Source organism: Cloeon dipterum, chromosome X, assembly GCF_949628265.1.
Source record: "Cloeon dipterum chromosome X, ieCloDipt1.1, whole genome shotgun sequence".
Lineage (NCBI taxonomy): Eukaryota > Metazoa > Arthropoda > Insecta > Ephemeroptera > Baetidae > Cloeon > Cloeon dipterum.
This window is the reverse complement of record NC_088790.1, coordinates 25,813,910-25,835,599: the sequence shown is the minus strand read 5'-3', so window position 1 is coordinate 25,835,599 and position 21,690 is coordinate 25,813,910. Positions and strand designations below refer to the sequence as shown.

The 21,690-nt window shown below is 40.8% G+C and overlaps 2 protein-coding genes and 1 long non-coding RNA gene across 3 annotated transcripts; 1 reads left to right on the top strand and 2 right to left on the bottom strand.

Annotated features, from left to right (window-relative positions):
- The first annotated feature begins 58 nt into the window (after nt 1-58).
- Nucleotides 59-4,735, top strand: rngo (DNA damage inducible 1 homolog rngo). The gene is made up of 5 exons (XM_065492349.1): nt 59-498; nt 557-778; nt 1,873-2,127; nt 2,243-2,475; nt 4,127-4,735. Exons 1-5 carry the CDS (start codon nt 234-236, stop codon nt 4,535-4,537), a joined length of 1,386 nt encoding a protein of 461 aa, XP_065348421.1. The 5' UTR covers nt 59-233; the 3' UTR covers nt 4,538-4,735.
- Nucleotides 4,081-5,640, bottom strand: LOC135945011 (uncharacterized). Its single transcript, XR_010575387.1, has 2 exons — nt 5,272-5,640; nt 4,081-4,765 (listed from the first exon to the last, which is right to left on the bottom strand). It is a non-coding gene; the product is annotated as an uncharacterized LOC135945011 (long non-coding RNA).
- Nucleotides 5,641-6,093: 453 nt separating this feature from the next.
- On the bottom strand, nt 6,094-21,602 carry LOC135945009 (E3 ubiquitin-protein ligase ZNRF2). Its single transcript, XM_065492352.1, has 5 exons — nt 21,333-21,602; nt 20,877-21,122; nt 9,991-10,086; nt 9,833-9,938; nt 6,094-8,615 (listed from the first exon to the last, which is right to left on the bottom strand). The coding sequence occupies exons 1-5, from the start codon at nt 21,460-21,462 to the stop codon at nt 8,558-8,560; spliced, it is 636 nt and encodes a 211-aa protein (XP_065348424.1). The 5' UTR covers nt 21,463-21,602; the 3' UTR covers nt 6,094-8,557.
- Nucleotides 21,603-21,690: the final 88 nt, after the last annotated feature.

Below are 21,690 nucleotides of genomic sequence, written 5' to 3'. Positions count from 1 at the left end.
TCTGGTCCAGTCCAACTATCTATCAAGTTGGCACCACTGCTTGGAAAAACAAGTGAGCGTGTGTTATGCTTTATCATCTGCTGTTGCCAAAGTCTGCGGCTTGCATTATTTGCCTGGTAACGCGAGGCTTGAGACGAACGGCGGACCTGAGCCGCACTATAAATTTTCGAATTTTGACTATTCTATTTTAGTCTCGGTTTAGTGAAAGGAGCCACGGGTCGGAAGCTAGCACCATGAATATTACAGTGGCGACCGTCACCGACCAGGTGTTCCCGCTGAACGTCAGCGAGGACCTGGAGCTGGAGAACCTGAAGGCCTTCTGCGAGGTCGAGTCCGGCGTTCCGGCCAACCAGATCCAGCTGACGTTCAACGGCCAGCCGCTGAACGACGACAAGAAGACCCTGAAGGAGTACGGCATCAAGGACGGCGACATGCTCTTCATGCAGCAAGGCCCTGTGCAGCAGGGCTTCCTCCCCTCCCAAGCGCCCCCCATTGCAGGTAACTGAAATACAAAAAAAAAACGTGCTGCCCACGTGTTCTCAACTGTGCTCTTCAGGAGGTGCCGTGGGCGCGGGACTGCCCTCGTTCGACTTCAGCAACATCCAGGTTCCGCATGGTGCCGCGGCCTCCTCCTCCCCCTCCTCCGCCAGGCTGTCCGCTGCGTCCTCCGACAACCCGGCGGTCATCAGGGAAATGCTGCTCGCGGACCCGAGTGCCTTGTCCTTGCTCAAACAGAACAACCCAAGGCTCTCGGACGCCCTCGTTTCAGGAAGTTTAGGTACAAGAAAACATCAGGGTTTTTCCGGATTTATTTTTCTGAATTTTAATTTTTATTCTAATTCTAAAAGTTTTTAATTGAGAAGTTCAGGGATGGATTTTGTCTTAATTTTCGTATCAAAAGGTGTGTTTTCCTTGTTAGTTAGATGAAGACAAAACATGCTGGATATTGTTATCATTTGTTTTATTTTTGTTAATGCTTGCCAGAGATATTAATAATAAAATTATAAATAAATTCAATCACTCCCAATTAATTATACGAGTGCCGTGGAGATTATTTTCGAGTTTAGAAAAGCCGCTTGCACTGTTTGTAGCCTGACCCAAAATGAGTCAAAGCCTAGCCACTTATCCCATAGAGGCCCTAATCTTCCTGGGTAAAAAAATCGCTCAAAACGCAAATATCCACATGATACCTGGCCGATCGACGCTTCTCGGTGCGAGAAGAAGTGAATTTAAAAAATTTGTCTATTGCGGGGGCGGACGGGGGTCGCTTTTGAGTCCATCCGAGACAGAAATTTACAGGGACCATTAGTTTTAGCCTCAACGACCAATAGGAGCCGAGTTATTAATTTTTAAAGGTGAAAAAATGGTATGTGACATTACAAAATTTTGGTTTTCGGGGCTGATTCTTGCACCAGTCGATGCCCCTCTGTGGGGCACGTCCGCCCGTGTTAGGTTTTACAAAATTGGACCATTTTTCGAATTACTATGATTTACTATGATTTTTGGTGAACGTCAAAATGTTAAAAAAATATTTCACTGTGTCCCAGATTTTCCCGGTAAGTGCCAAGAACATTTTGCGGGACAGTTTTCTTTTTACAGTCGAATATAGTGGAAATTTGGCGTTTTTCCGGCCATATCTCGCGATTGGGGCAAAAAATTCGACAAACCTCACGGTGAATCAACGCGGAATTCGTCTGGGAATTTTTTTTAGATGAATTGCGAGCCAATCCAATCAAAATCCTATGACTAGATCGAGTTTAAGTTTGAAAAACGCGTTTTTTGCACTTCCTATTTAAGAATAACTTCCGACTGAAAATATTTATTGTATTTAGAGGCACAAAATTAGAATTAAAATGAATTGTTTGATTACAGAGCGATTTGCGCAAGTGCTAAAGGAGCAGCAGGAAGCCAAGGCTGAGCAGGAGCGCCTCCGTCTGCGGATGCTGAACGCCGATCCCTTCGACTCAGAAGCCCAAAGACTGATTGCCGAGGAGATTCGGAAGAAGAACATTGAAGCTAACATGGAGGCGGCTATGGAGTACAACCCTGAGACCTTTGGCACGGTCGTCATGCTCTATATCAACTGCAGGGTCAATGGACACCCAGTCAAAGCGTTTATTGACTCAGGTCAGTTAAAAACAAAATTCTGTCTCGATTAAATGAATTATTGTTTCCTGTAACACTTCATTTGAGTTCAATGCAAGATGTAAATTTTAATGTAGTTTTTGTTGTGTCGTTGCAGGAGCACAAACCACCATCATGTCTTCCGAGTGCGCCGAGAGATGCAACATCATGCGTCTGGTGGACCAGCGGTGGTCGGGCTACGCCAAGGGCGTCGGCATTCAGCGCATCATTGGCCGGGTCCACATGGTGCAGATCCAGATTGAGAAAGACTTTCTCACCTCGTCCTTTTCCATCCTGGAGCAGCAGAAGATGGACATGCTCTTGGGCCTGGATATGCTCAAAAGGCATCAGGTCAGAAACACTTTTTTCTCAACTTTTATTTTGCTAAATTAGAAATTGAAGGCAATAATTAGAGGTCTCAGCCGCGAGATGCTTGGCTTGATTTTTTCAATCAATTCGTTTTTATTTCTCCAAAATAAGTTTAATATTTTTTAACCGGCAGCTGGCGCAGCCGACAATATTTTTAACGTGAAATTTGGTGGGCCGGAAGACATTTTTTCTCCTTTAATTTTAATTTTTGACCCTTTTTCACTAGCGGCTGGCGCAGCGCAATGTTGAATTAATGATAAAAACATTAATTTTTAATTTAAAATGCAACGAAAATAATAGTAATCCTTTTTCATCAAGATTCTTAAAAATCAAAGATCGATAAGACGAAAATAATTGCATGAAATATGCACCCTTTTTTGTATCGTGTTGTCCTTAAATTTCATAAATGCCGATGTCGTTTAATTGTTATTTTTAATTTAGAAAAAATTCCCCTTTATAGTGAAAAAATTTTTGGTGCAACCGTTACCTCAAACCTCACTAAAATTGTTTTGCATCTTTTACTTGGAAATTTGCTCCTACCGTGTTTTACTTTGAGCACGTACTTTATTCAAACAAAACAACGCTCTTATCAAGAGATTCGATTTTCACGACCTCTTGGAAAGTTTCGATTTCTTTGCGACCTGACAAAAATGAACAGCTAAACTCTTTGCAAGCATTTGCTGCATTTAAAATCTTAAACTGCTGCTCCATTAATTCATTAATTAAATGTTCATGCTCGTTTTCTTCTCATTAACGTTGAGATATTTGGCTATAAATTTCAATTTAAAAGCCGCAACCTATTCGTAAGGAGAGAAAAGAACTAAAAATGAGGCTACAATTAACAAACACTCACTAATCAGGATTCTTCCGGGTTTTCTACGGCTAGTTTTTCCCCAGAAAATTTCACATAAAAAATCAATGCAAAATGTTCTTAATTGTTTGCCTGTCCAGCTCTACTTGAATTAAAAAATAGAACCTTGACCAAAATCAAGACTAAACAACAGTTAAAAATCCGTTTAATTTTTCCGTTTAACACAGGAAGTTAAAATTAATTTGGAAAAGGGTTCGTTTTCCTAGGATTTTTGTAAATAGTGTAGAAAGAATTGTAATGAAAATTCAAAGTTTAATTGTTGGGCTTTCCTGGTTTTGCTTTTTTTTATAATAAAAAAAAACAATTGTAGAAAAATGCGATTTACCGGAACAAAATTAGCCTGACTTTTTTCAAATTTCCGCCAGTTTCTGCAAAATCCTGGAAAATGCTTATTGCCAATGCATAAACTCATCCCTTAGGATTTTTGAGGCCAAAATTGAGCTAAGTTTGCAGCGTAAATTTTTTAGATGCAATGCTTTTTAAATGGCAAGGTCTCCTTACTTGAAATTAATCCTATTTTATTTCACAAGAAAGAGTTTCCCTAAAAGGTTTCATACGCTGTTAGACAGATCTCGACGAGAGAAATTGAAATCTGCCAAGAAAATGTTGTCAAGCGATCGAAATTTTGGAGAAAATTTTAATATCTTTAAATTTTTTAACTATTGCAAAGTGTAGAACAAATAATTTATTTCATTTAATAATTCTAACAATATACAAATGTTGCCCTGAATTGATCCACTTTAACCATCTTGAATTTTTCAGTGCACAATCGACCTGAAAAGAAACATCCTCCACATCGGCACGACCGGCACGGAAACGCCGTTTCTCTCCGAGAGCGACTTGCCCGAGTGCGCGCGGCTGAGCGGGCAGGACACGTTGGACGAGGAGAAGATCATCGAGGAGAGCAGGAGGCAGGCGGAGCACCAGCAGATGGCCGAGGCGATGGAGCGGAGCCAGTCGGCGACGGCGGCCGGGCCCAGCGCCAGCTCGAGCGGCCGCCTCTCCGACCCGGCCACCACCATCATGCCCAACGACTCCTTCTCGGAGGCCACGGTCAAAGAGCTGATGGCCCTCAGCTTCTCTCGCGAGCAAGTAATTTCAGAGCTGCGACGCTTCAATGGTGACAAGACGCAGGCCACGGCCGCCCTCTTCGCCAAGAGCCTCAAATTCTAAAGCTGAGTGATATCCAGCTACGTTTAAGACTATTTTATTGCAAATAATGAAGCATCTATTATTAACTTTCGAAATAGTTGTACTGTACTTCTCCGCTGACGAGTCCAGCTTGAGCGGCTGGCCCTTCAGGGTTGTAATACTGACTGTGTTTATTTTGTATCTTGTGGGGTTGCAATAAAGCTATTTAACAAAAATCAATTTTCCCCAGCGTTGCAATTTCTTGTCGTGCTAAAAAAATTAGAGTTATATTTGTTAAAAAATATTTGAACTAGAAGAGAATTGAACAGCATTAAAAAAAACTATATAAAGCGAGTCTCGAGTTGAAATCTTTCTATTTCTGGGTAAAATTAAAAGTTCAAAATGGCGTTGAAAATAAAATTTAAAAGGAAAAAGCTTATGCTGCGGTTTAAAGTTAAAAGACTCTTAGAATTTGTTTTCCTGCAGCCTTCTACTTAAGCTTTTTATCTGTAAGAAGAATCAAAGGATTCTAAAGCTAAAACGCACTTCTTGAAACTGTCAAAAATATTTTGGTGCTCATTGAGAAAGTTGAAAGAATTTTCAGAAACCTATTTTCTAGGAGAGGCAATTTTTTAAGAATTTTAGTGGGAAATATATTCAGGCGCAAAAAATCTCAATTATTAGTCAAAATAAGGGCGTGAAAATGTGAAACGATGGCTAAATTTCCTAAACGTGGTGTGCTGGCTTTTGACTTTGAGCGAGGAGAGATGACTCACGTTTAAAAGGGCTTCCAGGTCGCGGTGGAGCAGAGGAAGATGTGTTGCATTCTAGAAAATCTGTATGAAATGAAAACAAATAAACGGCCGTCATCATCAGCAAGCATCTGAACTTCAATCCAAAACACGATAAACAGGTGCCAGAAATTGTTAGGAAAAAAAATCACTCACCCTGCCATTTTAATTCTGCATATATTTTTAGAAATAACTTAAAATCTGGAATTTTCTAGAAAGTTTTCGGCAAAAAGTTAAAAATAAGAGTTTTCTGTATGGGACGCTCATCAACTGGACTTAATTGAAATGACAGGGCAGTGAAAATTTTCAAGCTATATCACGTAGAATTATGCTCAAGCTCCCGCCGCAAGGCTCTCTAAATATACTCTCTTCCTTCACGACTGTAAATTTTGTAAATGACGTCGTAATTTTTAAAGAATTATAGGATGAAAGGACCTTGATCAAGGTCCAAGTCAAAGCTCATGCTATAAAGTCGACAGAGTTTGAAAAATAATGAGAATAAAATACACAACGCGTTTTTTTCTGACGGGACGTGTTTGAGAGAGAGAGAGAGAGATGCACATTTGCTCCGCATACAATTCTAAATGAGATCAGTTCAATACCAGAAACTGACGTCAAAGTGGCATAATATATAATATTCAAATTCATAATTTAAAAAAAAAATCGAAATTTGGTGGCTATCCCGGATTTATAAGTTATTTTTGCTATTAACACACTTTTCTCCAGAGAAATATGTAGTGTCAATAAATCACAGGCGTTTAAATTCGAAATTACTTTAGGAACAAAGTTACAAAGGAAACACAACGGTCACATTTTAAATCGTTTTAATGGTCATGTAATCACAGATTAGGTTATAACGACGTTTTTGTTTTAATCCTTTTTTTCATTTAAATTATCGTTCGTGTTTTTTTGTTTGTTTTAATTTCAACAATGTTGTCTCCACCTCACAGAAAATGTCCATTGGCATTTTTAAGCTGCGCGCGCTGAACAATTAGTGATCTTCTCGTCACACAGACGTAAAGATTGCTTTTGACATGATGCGTTATGTGATCCAATTATATTTCTCCTCTCGTCTTCCGCGGAAACGTACGCCGCACACGTATTTTTTGGCGACGGTGCAAAATTTTGAGCGTTTAACTGGCATTTCTATTTTCTGAAACTCCTCCTTTTTGAGGCTACACGCGCTAGAGAGGTGAAGTTTTGTTTGTTTTTTTGAACTCGGTGAGCCGAGCATTGATATAATTATTAGAGAGTGAGTGCTGGCACACGGATGGAGCGACACTGAATTTTCTCGTTTGCTTGGTACTTGTTGCTCTAGCTGACAATTAATTTTCTCTCCTTTTATTTTTACACTTGTGAGGCGATTTGTCCGTAGACTGTCTCGTGTGCTTGCTTGCTTTGTGGAGGCTGATCATTGGTCTTTTCAATTCAAAATTACAAAATATTAAAACGCAGAATTCCCTCCTTCTTCTTCTTCTAACACCAAAATTCTGAATGCTGCCCTAATCAAACAGGATTTTTAAGGCAAAGAAACGAGAAATAATATTTAAACACAGAAGAAATATACTTACAAAAGGTAATTTTATGAAAATTTATTTTACATATAGCAGTGAATTTTAAGAGTAAATCAAATAAATTTTCCTTCTTGAATTTTCGTGTAAGAAGATATACGAATTTTTCTTTAATTTTTATTCAAAATACGTCGTGATGCGCAAAAGCAACGGCAATGACAGCTTTTCTCCGTCATCTGTAGTGTCTGTGCAGGTTTTTTCGCCTACAGTTGTGAACATGAAATGAATTACAATAGCACCACCAATCGAAATTATAGTATACCGGTATTCGATCTCTGTAAAATTACATTATACAATTAGGAACATGTGTGAGATTTAAGCGCGGGCGTTAACTTAGACAATAATTTAATTTACAGCGGCTGATACAAAAGTAATCAGGTAACCATAACCAATGGGCAGAAAGTCGAGTGTGGGCCAGCAGGGATGCACGAGGGAACACACCACACGATAGGGGATGTTTCCTTCGGCCGGGGTTTTTGTGTTAAAAATACTAGATTTTCAGCCGATTTTTTCATGTACGCGAAACCGAAATGTTCGGCGTCGAAACAGCCAAAATCAGCCGCTGAAAAGGGGGGCGTAACCGAGGGAATACAATATGGCGGCGCGGACACAGATCACCGCTCATAGGGGGCGTGGTGCGCCGCCATATTGTTGTCCCTCGGCTTTTTCGACGAAGAACATTTTGATTTCACGCAAATAAAAGAATCTAGTATTTTTTTTAATACCAAAAACCCGGCCAAACGAATCATCCCTAAAGTGGGAAGTGGGCGTCGGCATCTCTGGTGGTGTGCTCAACGCAGGAGCCAGTAGCAACACAAATATAATATAACGACTCACAACTGAGTTGACTGGCAGCAAATTCCGAGGAAAAGTCGCGCGCGTTCCTGTGTGGGTGTCGGGCGCGCACTCGGCACAATCGCTCTACAAGCACATCCGACAAATTTCTCATTTTACACAGCTTGTTAAGCTTGAATGTTTTATTCAGTTCTGGTCACCACTCGCGGTCGGTCGGTCGGTTGGTTAAAAACCATTAAGTCTATGTTCACAAAGTTTTCGTCGATCCAGCAGCCGAAAAACGTGTATTTTCTTCAGACTCTGGCACTTTCGCACTCTCCTTCCTCACTAGTCTCTGTCTTTGCTACAGAATTATTCAAAGGCACAATTTACTTGCACATAATTGTCAACACAAATCAGGCGGACGGCGCCGAATCCGGCTGCGGATCCGGCCGTCCGCGAAACGAGTCGAACTAAACCGTACTTGCGAATTGAATCTCAGAAAGCAAACTCGGCTCAGCGCCAACTTAAAATGTAATGACTTGACGACGACTTCAGTTAATACAAAAATGCCACATAGAAAATGTATAAAAATTATTCTCCGCATTCTTGTGTTTGTCGAATGGCAGCAAATTAGGGGAAACAAAGATTTAACTAAGGATTCATCAGGAGTATTCGAGACGACAACTTAACCAGTAATGGAAGGGCCAACTGAAATCAGCTCTGAGCAGCAAAAGCAGCAGTAGCCTCCGCTTGCCTCTCATCGTTCTTCAGGCTCGCTGATTTACTCGCTCTCTTTCTCGCAATTATTTCAATTACGCTTCTAATATCACGTTAAATTATAAAGAAACAAGTCGTCGGATCACTGTTTCACTCGCAGAAATGTTGTAAGAGGACAGTTTTCGGGAATCTGCACAGTTTTTGTCTCAGTCGCCAGGATGCTCTGGACACGAGCGGTTTATGTTGAACCATTTGTCAATACATCTGCAAGAAGAGCAAACAAATGTTATTTTAGAAAAAAAACCTGTTGCAAAAGCGAACGGAAAATTTTAACTTGTTGTGTGGAATTTGTTATTTCTAGGGTGACGCCCGGACTTATTTTTTGGTCTGTTTCTTGGCAATTTTTTTTATTTTAGTAAGGTTTTTGGGAAAACTCCAAACCATAGAAAAAATTCTTAAAACTTAATTTTTTCTAAAATTCGGTAGAAAAAAATTAGTTATTAATCAAAATATTGACCGATTTTTAAATACCACCCACGAGCGGACATACCCTACCGAGGGGCATCGGCTGGTGCCACAATCAACGCCTTCTAACCCACAGGGCCCCGCCTGGGCCCCGAAAACTAAAGTTTGAAATATCACAAATCACGTTTTATCGACTTTAAAAATTAATAACTCGGCTGCCATGGGTCGTAGAGTGGAAAACCAAACTTTTTCAGACTCGCCGTAAAATTCTGCGTATTTTAGGCGACTTTACCGCCAAAATCTGAGCAATTGTTAACTTTGTTTTAATTTTTCTACCTGTCGGATAAAGATTCTGATTTTAAAACTCACCATTCCGCGTGTGCCATGCGTCAATTGCTCGGGTTTTGCGGTGGAATTCGCGGATTTGGTGATTTTTTTACACGGGTAAAACAGTTTGGTCAAGGAACCGTGTGCTTAAGTAAGCTAGGTGATAACACAACTCTTGAAGGCGCCCAACCTCCACCCTTAAAGATCGACTGAAACTATTTTTTTAAATTCCAATCGATTCCTGAGGGTCGAAATAGGTGGGTCGAAATTATCCCGCTCAAAAAACGTTTTGTGACGTGCGAGTAGAGGCGCAAAGCAAAGCGCACGTTGCTTTTGCGCGCGCAGTGCACGTCACAAACAATATTTAATTGAAAAAATAATTAATAATTTACCCCACCCGTTTTAACCCTCAGTAATCGATTGGAATATATAAAAAATGCAGTTTTAGCCAGGCTTTAATGGAAAAAACCCTGCAGTCGTTGTATTATATGCAATGTGTAGAATAATCCCTGCATTCATTAAAAAATAATCAACTTAAATCGTTTTTAATGAGCAGGATTGAAAACATAATTTTTGAGCTGAATTAAACAAGTAAAAAATCAGCGCAGCAACAGTGGTTTCCAGTTTGCGGCGAAAATTGCTGCAACCCCTGGTTAAAAATGGTCGGGGCGAGGGACAAAGCTACTTACTGCTTGTGATATATGCAGAGGCAGGGTAGCCTGGCGATCGTGTCCCCTTGCTCCAGCTCGTCGAAGCAAATCACACACTCTCCCTTTGTTTCGGTCAAGACGTCCTCTGCAAGGCAGCAAATGAGGCGACGGTTAATTTGCACTCTTAATCGTCTTACCATTGTACGAGAGACGCGGTTTGGTGAGGCACATAACAAGGTGACACTCAATGTCATCCGGCAGAACGAATTTCGAGCACACTGGACACTTGATTCCTGGAACAAAACGAGTCACCGCGCGATTACAATCTAATTATTGATTTCGGTCCAAAAATAACTGTATATTATACTATTTTTAATATATATATTACAATTTTAAGCTGACATTCCTGCAAACTTGTCCCCCTGAAATAACACATTAATTGATGGGCGATTTTTTATTTATTTATTTTGGATCGGATTATTTATTCATTGGCACACACGCAATGAGCATGAGAGTTGTTTATCAAGTCCCTGAAAGTTTAGAGGCACATACACACACTCATATCGAACGGCCTTGACGCCAGACTGAATGTGCTGTGTTATCGTGGCTCGATCGAATTTGTTTTACGAGGCGGAAGTGGAGAATCAGCTGGCGCGGCTGGCACTCAACGCCAAAACCAAGCCTTTTCAAGGTGCACCGACACAACAAACGACCGTCCTTGTCCGAATCGAAAGCCGAAAGCGGGTCTCCAAAACGCTTCACTAATTGGCACGATGGAGATTCAACTTTCGTTGGGGAAAATAATATATGCGTTTAAAAAAGGACGGGCTTGGCAGTTGGCATCGCTGTCAAAAATGGTTGTCGAGTAAAATCGACATCTTGATTTGGCCTCACCGACCAAACTTGAATAGTTATTAAATATTTTTTTCCTTTTTGGAATTCCGATTAACTTGAATTCCTCCTCGTGATTTTGCTAGCGAATGAAGTCCAATCTAGATATTCTCTTATGATAAGATGAAGAGATCGGTAAATTAAATCTCAATTGAAAGTCTCCACTACTCCACTGGGTTTTCACGAAAGTGCGTCGCATTTTTCGCGGCAACGCAAACGCAGATCGAAATTTTGAAGTGGAGCCAACAAGCAAACGGCCGCCGCGGGATAATTTAATGAGTTTTGCGGCCGACGAGCCAAAGTTCAAGGCCTCTGCGTCGGGCTGGAAAAGCGGCCAAAATTGGCGACAATTAACGCGCGAGCGAGCGGCGACAGCCGCCGAGAAACTGGTTTCGTTTTGTGCAATGACAACAACGCACACTCGCGATTGCCAAGGCCGAGCGATATAAAAATAATCGCAATAACAAACTTTTTTCTTCAAAGAGGACGGACGACACACGTCTGCTTGCAATAAGGGTGCGGACGCGGACTCTTCATACTGGAGTCGATACCAACACTGCCAACATTTTGTTATTTTCGGAATTTTCTTATGTTAGTGGACTTTTCATAGCCGAAAACTTTGGTTGACTTAAAAGAATCGTAAAAAGTGTTGATATTATTATGGATTTACTCATGCATAAGCTACAAATTTTTTTCTTTCTGGAGAAAAACTAATATTTTAGCGTTACTAAAGGCCAAAGAGTTTAAAAATACTTTCTCAAGGCAACGTAGACTGGCCGAGATTTAAAAATTATTTAAAAGTACATCCAGGATTGCTATTTTTACCTGGAAAATTGTGTCAATTATATTTTTCTAGCAAAAAGCATCAGTTTTAGTTTCTGAAATAGATTGAGACGTTGCAATCTGAAATCAACCCTTATATTTTTATATACACCTTTCCAGTACGAACAATTTCTTCTTCCAGCTGACAAAACAATAAAATAATAAATGGGATGTCAAAAACATAAGATTGAAAATAAAAATATGCTTGGAAAAATTAGGAAACTATGTATAGCGTTACCAAGGCTGAATTTCCCAATTTCCTATTAAAAATAACAATAAGAAAAAAATACAAGGTATGCCAAGCCCTGAATCTTCGAGCCGAGACCCTTTCAACAAGCTTGCTCGTAATCAGGGAATTCCGATGCGTGAGGGGAACTTCCAAGTCACACTTTCAGTCTGTTATATGCATGACACTGCCGCCGGCATTCCATTTTCTGAAATTGCGCCGCTGGGGCTATTCATCTAGTTTAAAATTGTGCGTATATAATCGGAAGTGCGACAAAGGCACGTGCGTGGCAAAAGCGTGTCCTGATGCTGTCCGGTCCACCCCCGGCCACTCGGGTCGGCTGCGGTGAATAATTGAGCGGGCCGAAAGCAGCTGTTTGTCCGCACGTTGAATTATTTCGCCACTCTCGTGGGGTGAGACCGTTTAAACTTGCCCGCTTTAAATATTAATCTGTATCGCCAGTTTTAAACAGTCGGCTCGGGAAGCGCAGAAATAATTCATTTGCACACGCAGATAGTCGTGCATGTGCGAATCACGCCTAACAAGCCGGCAAAACTTAACTAGTTAACTTCCTCAACCCCGGTCACGAACTTTAAACTCAAAAATTATATTGGCAGAAAATAAACGAGGAAAATTTCCCAGCTTGAAAAGTCACCTTGATTATTGCTCAACGGTTTCAGAGTCGGTCCATCAGGGCCGGTAACACATTGTTCTAAGGTTCACCGACCCTGACGATCACTGGCCGAAATACTTCGGATCAGGTGCTAGCTTTTGTCATCTTGTAACGCCTCAATGAACACTTTTAACGATGATGCAATGCCTTGAAGGTTTATTTCTTGCGGCGAGATTTGCAAAATCGCAGAAATGTGATTGAGAGATGATTCCTTTCAGTTATTTTGAGATGCATTTGAATGCATTATGCACTCGAGGAGCTCTTGATATGAGTGGATGAGTTAAACGCATCTCCAGTGTTTACCGAGCCGTTTTTTCCCTGTGATAATACGGAAATTTCCTGCTCATCCAGCAGCGGAGCAAGTTGAGCAGGAAATTTCTGCAAAACATCACAGGAAAATACGGCTCGCTGAACACTGAGGTGGATGCGTTTCACTGCAAACAGCATTTTTTGTTGTTCCCAAAGTAATTTCCAGCATCCTTTTAACATTATGATTATATGGCTAATGAGTAATCCGAAAGACGAGAAATTAATCAGTGAGCGCATGTCTAAATATAGAAGTCATGTCACACACGTTCGTTGTTTCATTACTATTCTCTATTTTTTCGCTTATGTCAGAGAGGATGATCCAAGCGGCCGGCATCATGTAATCTGCACGCACGAGGTTGCGAAAAAGAGCGTGGGCGTTTGTGGTACAGCAAGATGGAAAATAAAAGGCGGGGTGATTTCATCATAAGCTCATTCAATATTTACCCCCGCCGCTAGCCGCCTGTTCTCCTCGTGCAACAAAAAATTCAATTTCGTCCGGCTCGCGCGCCAACTAAGGTCAATAATCAACAGCGCGGCCAAATCGTGTCATTTAGTGAGATTAGAAAATTTTGAGGTCGACGAAAGAGAGCCGCGGCAAAATATCACGGCAACAACGGCCACAAAAGTGTTTCTAAAGACAGAAAGCAAAAATATTGTATACAATTTGTCGGAAAATTCAGAAAAGAAACGTTTGTAAATCTTCAGTAAATAGATTCACAACTGGTTGACAGAATTTTAATCACACGCCAACGATGTGTTTCCTTTTATTAATGTGGCAAACTAAAGATTCTGGCTTATATCCAAAGGTATTTTTAACACATTTTTACCTTGAATTACCACAGTTGGTAAATAAAATTTTATATTAAAGAGAAAAACACTAGAAAATTTTTATAGAGGAATCGGGTTACTTGGTTGTTTCACACAAAAAACTTTGAGCAACCTGTACATGAAGAATAAATATAAATTCAGCACTTTATAATTTTGGTTAGTTTTACGTCGCAATCTCACAAGGCAAGCATAACAAAAATACAAAAGATAAAGCGCTGACTTCCGGTAGATTTTTTATCCTGAAATTTGCCAGCTCAGAGTTTAATCCGAATTCGCTTAAAGTGGAATGATACTGGTCAACAATTGAAAATTATTTAAATTGTTGGATGCCTTAAACAATTGACCGATAAACAATTTGTTCAACAATTTGCAATAATAAAAAAAGACCTTCCTACAATAAAAATTCAAATTTTGCCAATTTTCTCCAAAATTTACAGTGCTCGAACATATTTTCTTGGCATATTCCGATTCCTCTCACCGAGATCTGTCCAACGGTGTATGCCACTTATTGGGGAAACTCTTGGTTTTGAAATTAAATCGGATTTCAAGTAAGGAGACAGCCATTACCATTTGAAAAGCACGCTAACTTTCCAGCCAATTTTCTCAAAAATTACAGCTCTCCTTAGGTCAATTTAGGCTTTAACTGAATTCTAAGGGATGAGTTTATGCATTGGTAACAAGCATTTTCCAGGCTTTTCCAGTATTTTTCTTTAAAACGCAGAAAAACTTTTGATTTATGATGCAACATGAATTATTGTCCTACTTATGCCAAAAGTCTCTCCAATGAAGTGTAAAACGTGATAAGCACATTTCTAACAATAAAGGAGCGTTGATCCACTTGTCTCTTATCTAATCTAGAAACAAAGAAGCGCGACAAAGGTCTCAGCTCGAAATTGCAAGTAAATTAGAGCCTGCAATTAAACCATCTGTGAAAGTTGCGTAAGAAATGCAGCGAGCTTTTTTCTGCGCGTCTCATTGAGCCGGTTTGGAATAAAAGAAACTATCTCGACGTTTCACGTGACACTCGATTAAACGACCTTAAGCGTAGCGTAGTAATAATCACGCGACGCGAAGAGTGTAAAAGTGAAACGACAAAATGATCCATTCGCATTCGTATTGAGCTTGAAAAAATGGAGTTTGTTGCCATGGCGAAATTTTGTAACAAATAAAAAAGCCAAAGTGACTGTGTCGCACGGATTTCTGTAAATCGTGTAAATATTATTAGTTTTTCTGGAGAAGGCAATGAAAAACTTGGGCGGAAATATTACGTAACGGTCTCAGGGGTTTGCCCTGATGATAGGTAGCGATCAGTAAATAATACTCGATAACTGGCGTTCAGAGTGCCATAAAGGAGGGTCGTCGAAAGAATTCTCATTTGGTACTTGGTCAGAGTAAGAAGAAAACGGATTCTAACACTGGCCAGCGAAGTGGACCGATCGACCCGGCACGCTCAAAAGCCCGATACGAATTTGGAAGCTGCAGATTAGTTTTAAAGAAAAAAAAAATTAATAAGTTATGTATCTCACTGGCCGAAAAAAGTATATTTTTATTAGAGACTCATGCAGCGGAAAAGCAAGAAGGAAGGAAACTTGATTGAGCGACATATAAATTGTGCTGAAATTAAATTGGAGGTTTTTCCCGATGAAGAACAGACAGTAGACGTTTTTGCACTTAAGCTCCCAGAGCATTCAACAAAACAGAAATTCGGTTAATCTCAGGAAAAAACATTGCATTTTTACAAAGTAAAAAATGGAGGAAAATGAGATCCAAGAAGCGCTAAAATGAACAAAAACAGGCAAAATATCGCGAATTGTTAAAAATACCGAGAAATGACAGTGAAAATATTCGGAGTAGTGAAAAATAAGACGGAATAGATAAGAATGTGCCACGAAAACCTCAGAGAATGCAAATTGTCACTGAAACAGCAACAGTGATTTTGAAAATGTCTCCCAGCCTTTGTAAAATATTCATTTTTTAGCGTTTTTATTTGGAAAATAGCTAAGCTAGTTGCATAGAAATTTCTCTAATCTTTAAAAAAAACCTCTTAAGCTTGAATCAATTTTCTGGCAGCAAAAGCCACTTCTCCAATATTTTTTCACGGAGCCTCGTTGACAAATAATTTAACCCTGAGATTCCTAGCAAACGATAATAATAAAAAGCATCCCTTCACAAAAGGGAAGAAAATTTGTAAATAAACAGAGCTTAAGCGAGCAGTGATCGACTTAAAAAGAAAATGTTAATCCGCAGTGCAAAGAGAAACGAAATATTATGTGGCCCTTGCAGCGCAACTAATGTTATTTTTAAACATGAAAAATCCTTCTCAAATCAATAAGTTCAAAACACCCAAATGGAGGCAATATTCAATAAAATGTATAGAAAATGACGAATGTAACAGTAATTTTTAACAGCGTGAACGGAATGTCCAAATCCATCAATTGGCGAAAAATTGTAAAGAAAACTGCGTCCCTTCCTTTACATTTACATAAAACAGCGTAAAAATTATTTAAAACACAGGAGAATATATTCTTTGGAAATATATCTATATATTTCAACAACAACGTCAAGAAAAATCAGCAAAGATATCTCTTTCGTACAGATAAAAAGGAAGAATTTCAAAAAGCGGCAGAGCAACAATTTCAAGATCCAAAATAAATCATCTTCATGCGATGAAATATAGTAGCCAGTTTCCCAGTCAAGGGAATTTGGTTAAAAAAAACGTAACGTTCATTATTTGAGCTGTGAGCAATTTCAAATTTAAGGTCATCATCCTTAAGCAAATTATATTATATAGCACTTGTTGGGCGTGCAAAGAAGTCGGGTGCGGGCGGGCGGGCGTGTTGCAAATCGATACATCTCTCTTTCTCATTATGCGAAGCGCTCATTCACGCAGGGGCCAACGCTGACGTCCGCAAAATCATTTTATTCGAACCGAGGTATCGTGACGCTGCTGGTCGACTTCGATTTTGTGCACATGCATGACAAAGAGAAGGTGACGTCGAGGGCCACGAGTGATTAACACGGTCTTGCAAAATCTTGTAAACTTCGTACGAAAACGTGTATCGATCACGTGCGTAGCGTTGACGGAGAAGCTAATTTGCATCATGCTATGAAATCGCTATCATGTGATCTAAATCCAGCCGCGAAATGTGACTGATTGCTGAAAGTCCAGAGGCAAAAAGTCCTAGACGTCTGGGAAATTTCCTTATCGATTAATTGTTAAGCTTTTAGGGCATCAAATAAACCACAGAATTGAGTTGACAACAATAGAGAAGTCTACAAAATGTTTGATTCGAAAGATTTTCAATAAAAATTTAAGACGAAATTTGAAAATCAACATTGTTTCCCCATGATGATACTGATTAAAGTTGATTTAGGCCTGAGAATTACCTCAGGATGTCAATAGTGTATAGCAATTATTAGTTTTTCGACTAAATTAAACTCTTTAAATAATTATCAACATAGGGTTGCATTTGCTTACCACCTGTTTTTTTCGCCACTGGTTTTTAACGGTTTTACCACTCAATTTTTACCAATTTCTTGCGCAAGAAATTAATTTATTCCTTATTGCACCTGTGAAAATCTAAAATTTGCGGTCGGAGTGGTCAAAATTTCCTCTACTGTGCAGATTTTTTAATTTAAATTGCCATTTGCAGCCTAAATTTCTCCAAAAATTTATTTTTAACAATTTTTCAATTTGAGGTCATGAGTTTACAATAAAAAAATTATTGAAAACCGAAGTGCAAAAATTGCCTGCAAGAAACTGGTTAAAATTTAAAAAAAAAACGCTTTTTACAAATGCACTGCATTTTTGCCACCCTAGTTATCAGGGGATGCCATAAATAAAGTTAACCTCGCCTGCGGGAAAAGTACCAAGCCCAAATTTATTTATTTAATCAATTCACGGAATTACGTTCCTTCGTCCAAGTGAAATTATGACCAACTCACTAAAACATTCTGGCTTTCAACAATACGTTGAAACTCGCGATGCCATGTTAAACAAGCAACAGGCCTACTTCGCCTTTTTTATAGAGTCGGTTTTAATCTGTTAAAAGCGTAAAAAGGGCAGCAAAACGCGTGCCACGACCCGCCACCGCGGAATGGGGAATGGACTCCCCAGGGATGAAAATATTCCGTGTCGAAACGAGAAGATTGCAACGCGAGATGCAGATTTGCAATCCGAGAGCGTGTGTCGGCGTCACAAAAACAATACGGCTAGCTGCGCTGCTTGAGCAACGCGTGCGAGCGGCGGTGCGGTGTCTTTTCAAAATGCAAACAAACGCGATCGCAAAAGAAAAACGGCAGGCAGGCCGCATCTGCTGGAGGAGCGCGATAGAAACGAGGTGCGCGTCGCTCCGCCGCCCGCGTGCTCGAGAGCAACAATAAACGTTCGCACTGCATAACTAGGTCGTTCGAGCGCGCAAATAAATAAATGGAAAATCAAAAATAAACCTGGCCGCGATGAATTGCGCGCGCGAGAGGTGCTTCCACCCGACGAGCCGACCAGGAAGAAAGAAAATGGGTCAAACACCAGCTGGAAAAAAAGAGCCGGCACGCGTGTTGCGGCGAGTGTTGCAAGTCAATGCTTTTTAAACACGATAAAAACGAGAAAAATTGTTCAGATGAGCACATCAAACAACGAGAGAGGTGTTTAGGTTAACCTAGAAAGGCTTGAGTATGAAAGAATTTACGACGTAGTGTATATTTTTTTGGTTTGTTTATTCTCGGCATGAGCCATTCTAAATATTTCAATTCTCTAATTTATTTAAATAATTTATATGTCAATATTTGTCGGATGCTTGAGTTTTAGTTTATCTTATCATTATTACACACACGATTTGGATGCATTTAAAGTAGTAAAGCTTTACAGCACGCGTATGGGAAATCCATTTCGCCTTTACTTGAAATTAATGCTCTCTAAAAATTGGGAAACAGCTTAAATTTAGCCAGGCAGCCATTTAAATTATAATTTACCAGGAAATCGGTTCTACAGTTTGCTTGTTAATTAAACGGTGAGCAATGTCTCCCTATTGGAAATCATGATTTATTTCACGAGAGGTATATTTTTTGCATAGCGTTGGATAGATCGCGACGAGAGGGATCGAAATTATTAACAAACCGTTCAATTTTTCGCAGGGTTGCATTTGCTTATCCCCGGGTTTTTCCTTCACTGGTTTTATTTTATCACTCAATTTTCACCAATTTCTTGCGCAAGAAATGAATTTATTCCAAATTTTCAATGTGAAAATCTAAAATTTGCAGCTAATTTCCTCTACTGTGCAGATTTTGTTTCTTTTAAATTGCTATTTGCTGCCTCAATTTTTCCAAAATCTTTCTCTGGCAATTTTTCAAGTCGAGGTCATTAGCAAATAATTGGAAAATTATTGACAACTGACGAAGTGCAAACATTGCCTGCAAGAAACTGGTAAAAATTAAAAAAACCTTTTAACCACTGCACTGCATTTTATTTAAAAATGCGAGTTTCCTGCAACCCTGATTTTTCGTAAACTTTATACAAATATGAAATTTATCTGATTCTAGATCCTGATTTGATTATTGCACATGCACATTGTTGCTTCATTCCACAAACAATAGACCCAATGTTTGACTAGGTTTGTGCTCTTACTCCTCTTTGCATAACAGTACGCAATACGACTTTTTATATGTAATAATATGGCCGCTCCCAGAGCCTTGAGGTAGGTAAGGAGTCAGAATCACTCGAATTTCATTCTTTTTGTTGCAAGGGGAATTCGACAATAAGAATTTGGGTTTTCGTTGAGTGCAGCGTGATTTCTCAACAATTGCAAGTGACAGATCCGTGAATATAAAATGTAAACATTTCGCCATGGTCTCGCAATAATGGGCAGTGAATTCTCCTCGTCCGTCATTTTTAGATAAAAAAATTCCCCCTGCTATGTATGTTTTTTGCAATATTTATTATTTATTAAAGAGTCAAACTTTTGCGCGGAGACTCTAAAGGCGGCCATCATGCGCGGCTCGGTCGAGTGATTGAAACGATCCCAATTTAAATTTACTAGAAGAAATATCTTATGGAGTCCGTAAGCACTACTTGGAATTGCAAAAGTCTATCTCGTGCGTACTTTCCGCTTAAGCCACTTTTGCCGCGTCTAACAGAAGCCTTTCAAAAACTCATCACTGCGTGCTAACCAAGGAAAATAATTCGAGACTCATTGTCAGCACAGGTAGAAATGAGTGGAACGCAGTTTAAAGTTGGTAACGAGCGAATAGATCTCCGGTCATTCTTCCAAGCGACAAAGAAATAATTTTTTTCTGGTTAGTCATAAAATAATAATTCAAAACGTGTTGACTCAAATGAGTAGTTCGGAGATTGACTAAAGTTTTTTTTTCTCCACAATATGTTTTTGACGCAGCAGAGGACGTAAACAAAAATTATCACAATACCCAATGTTTGTTATTGCTTTCAAATAATATCTTTGAGATCGGTTGCGCGATGGGTATTGTGCAACAAATAATTTCCAACGAAAATACCCCATTGCTTGTTGCCGAAGCGACCTGGACCGGGAAATCTCTAAAATCTCTTAAAAAATTCCCCAGAATAAAGACGCGTACCAGTTCTCCGGATTCCCAATTAACAAAACGCTCTTCCACGAATGCTACGAATGTTAAGCAATCGGCTCCTCCCGCACGCCCTCGAAATTTGCTAATTTGCGATCAAAGGAAGGCAGCCAGATTTTCTCGTTACGTGCTCGGCGAAACGGGAATAATATAAAGGAAGCAGCTGAGTGACGCAGAAGTGAGGCGGCGGCATCACAACAAGTGCGGTGCCGGCCGATCGGGGCTTCGGCGCCCGCACGCCAACAACCCTTTCGCCCACGGGACGGGACGCTGTATCTTCTAGTTCGAGCGAGCGAGCGCACCGCCTGACCGCCGCAGGGCCACTTTTCCGCTTCCTCGGCCCATTGACTCTGTCGAGGAAAGTGAGAGTCGCACGCTCAAGTGCCAAGGTCCAATTATTGCGAAAGGAAACTGTGCGTCTCGCGTGATGTGATTCAAAATAAACAATAGGTTTTCAGTTTTTAAATTATTAGCGGGAATAATATGAAAATATAAGCATAAATTCTATTATTCCAAATAATATACGTCTGGTAAAAATATTTTTTAAAGCCTCCAGGTCGTTGGAAAATTTTCCATAAAATTGATTTGAATCCGTACAACATGGGAACAGCAGACTGCCTCTCTAATCTTATCAGCACCGCTTCCTAGAGCATTGGTGTTTACTTTTACTTAGCCTTCAACTCGAGCAAATGTCGTGAAACCTGTCTGGTTGGCGAAGAAGGAGATTTTTTGTGTCTCACCATTAAGGTTCCAGATGTGCGAGGGCAGCGAGTGGGCGGCGTAGACGCGCGGCGTGGCGATGCCGAGGCCGGCGGCCGCGACGGCGGCCACCTGCTGTTCCGGCTGCTCCTCGGAGCTCGAGTCCGTCTCGCCGGGACTCTCGGATATGGCGAGGCCGCGGCCGCCGCCCCCCGTGGCCGCCTCCTGCGGCACGCTGGACAGCGATCGCGCCCGCAGCCGGTCGCTGGATACTGCGCCTGCAAGGTCTGCGAAATAAGACCCAAGTCAGATAGATTGCATCCCGAGCCTGAATTTCCGACGTGGGCCCAACACAAAAACTTTTTGGCACGCTGCCCCGTCCGATGTATAAATTGTTGCAAACGGGAGCGTGAGGGGACACCCCGGGAGCCCCCCGTCTGACACTGGTGTCCTCGTTGAGGCAAGGACGGAGCCGATTGTTGCGAAGGGAGACTCACCTGGCAGCGCCCTGAGCAGGCTGAAGCCCGAGGCGCTCGCGTTCACAACATCGGCGCTCGACGAGGCAGAGAAGGTTCGGGCCCTGGGGCTGCTGGCGCCCCCGGCGGCGGTGCTCGGCTTGGCCCCCATCCGCCTACACCATTGTCCGACGCCCTAGGCGCGGTCGCGAGGCCCAAAATCCGACTTCATATCGCACCTACCAGCGCACCATTACTATTTTTCTGCCGAACTTGTCCGTCTCAGCCAGCCAACAATCGCGCCCCTGCCGCCGTCTGGTGGTGGTGGCGCGCATGTGTGTGCGTGCCTGAAAGAGTTAACGAAATTAACACTTTGTTAATTTTCAAGTCTGCAAAACTC

Excerpts from the sequence above, each read along its gene's own strand:
- rngo (XM_065492349.1), top strand. The coding sequence starts at position 234 with ATGAATATTACAGTGGCGACCGTCACCGACCAGGTGTTCCCGCTGAAC. Across the intron at positions 779-1,872 it reads CCTCGTTTCAGGAAGTTTAG|AGCGATTTGCGCAAGTGCTA; the intron begins GTACAAGAAAAC and ends GTTTGATTACAG. Across the intron at positions 2,128-2,242 it reads CAAAGCGTTTATTGACTCAG|GAGCACAAACCACCATCATG; the intron begins GTCAGTTAAAAA and ends GTGTCGTTGCAG.
- LOC135945009 (XM_065492352.1), bottom strand. The coding sequence starts at position 21,462 with ATGGGGGCCAAGCCGAGCACCGCCGCCGGGGGCGCCAGCAGCCCCAGG. Across the intron at positions 10,087-20,876 it reads GCACATCTGGAACCTTAATG|GAATCAAGTGTCCAGTGTGC; the intron begins GTGAGACACAAA and ends GTTTTGTTCCAG. Across the intron at positions 9,939-9,990 it reads ACCGCGTCTCTCGTACAATG|AGGACGTCTTGACCGAAACA; the intron begins GTAAGACGATTA and ends GCTGCCTTGCAG.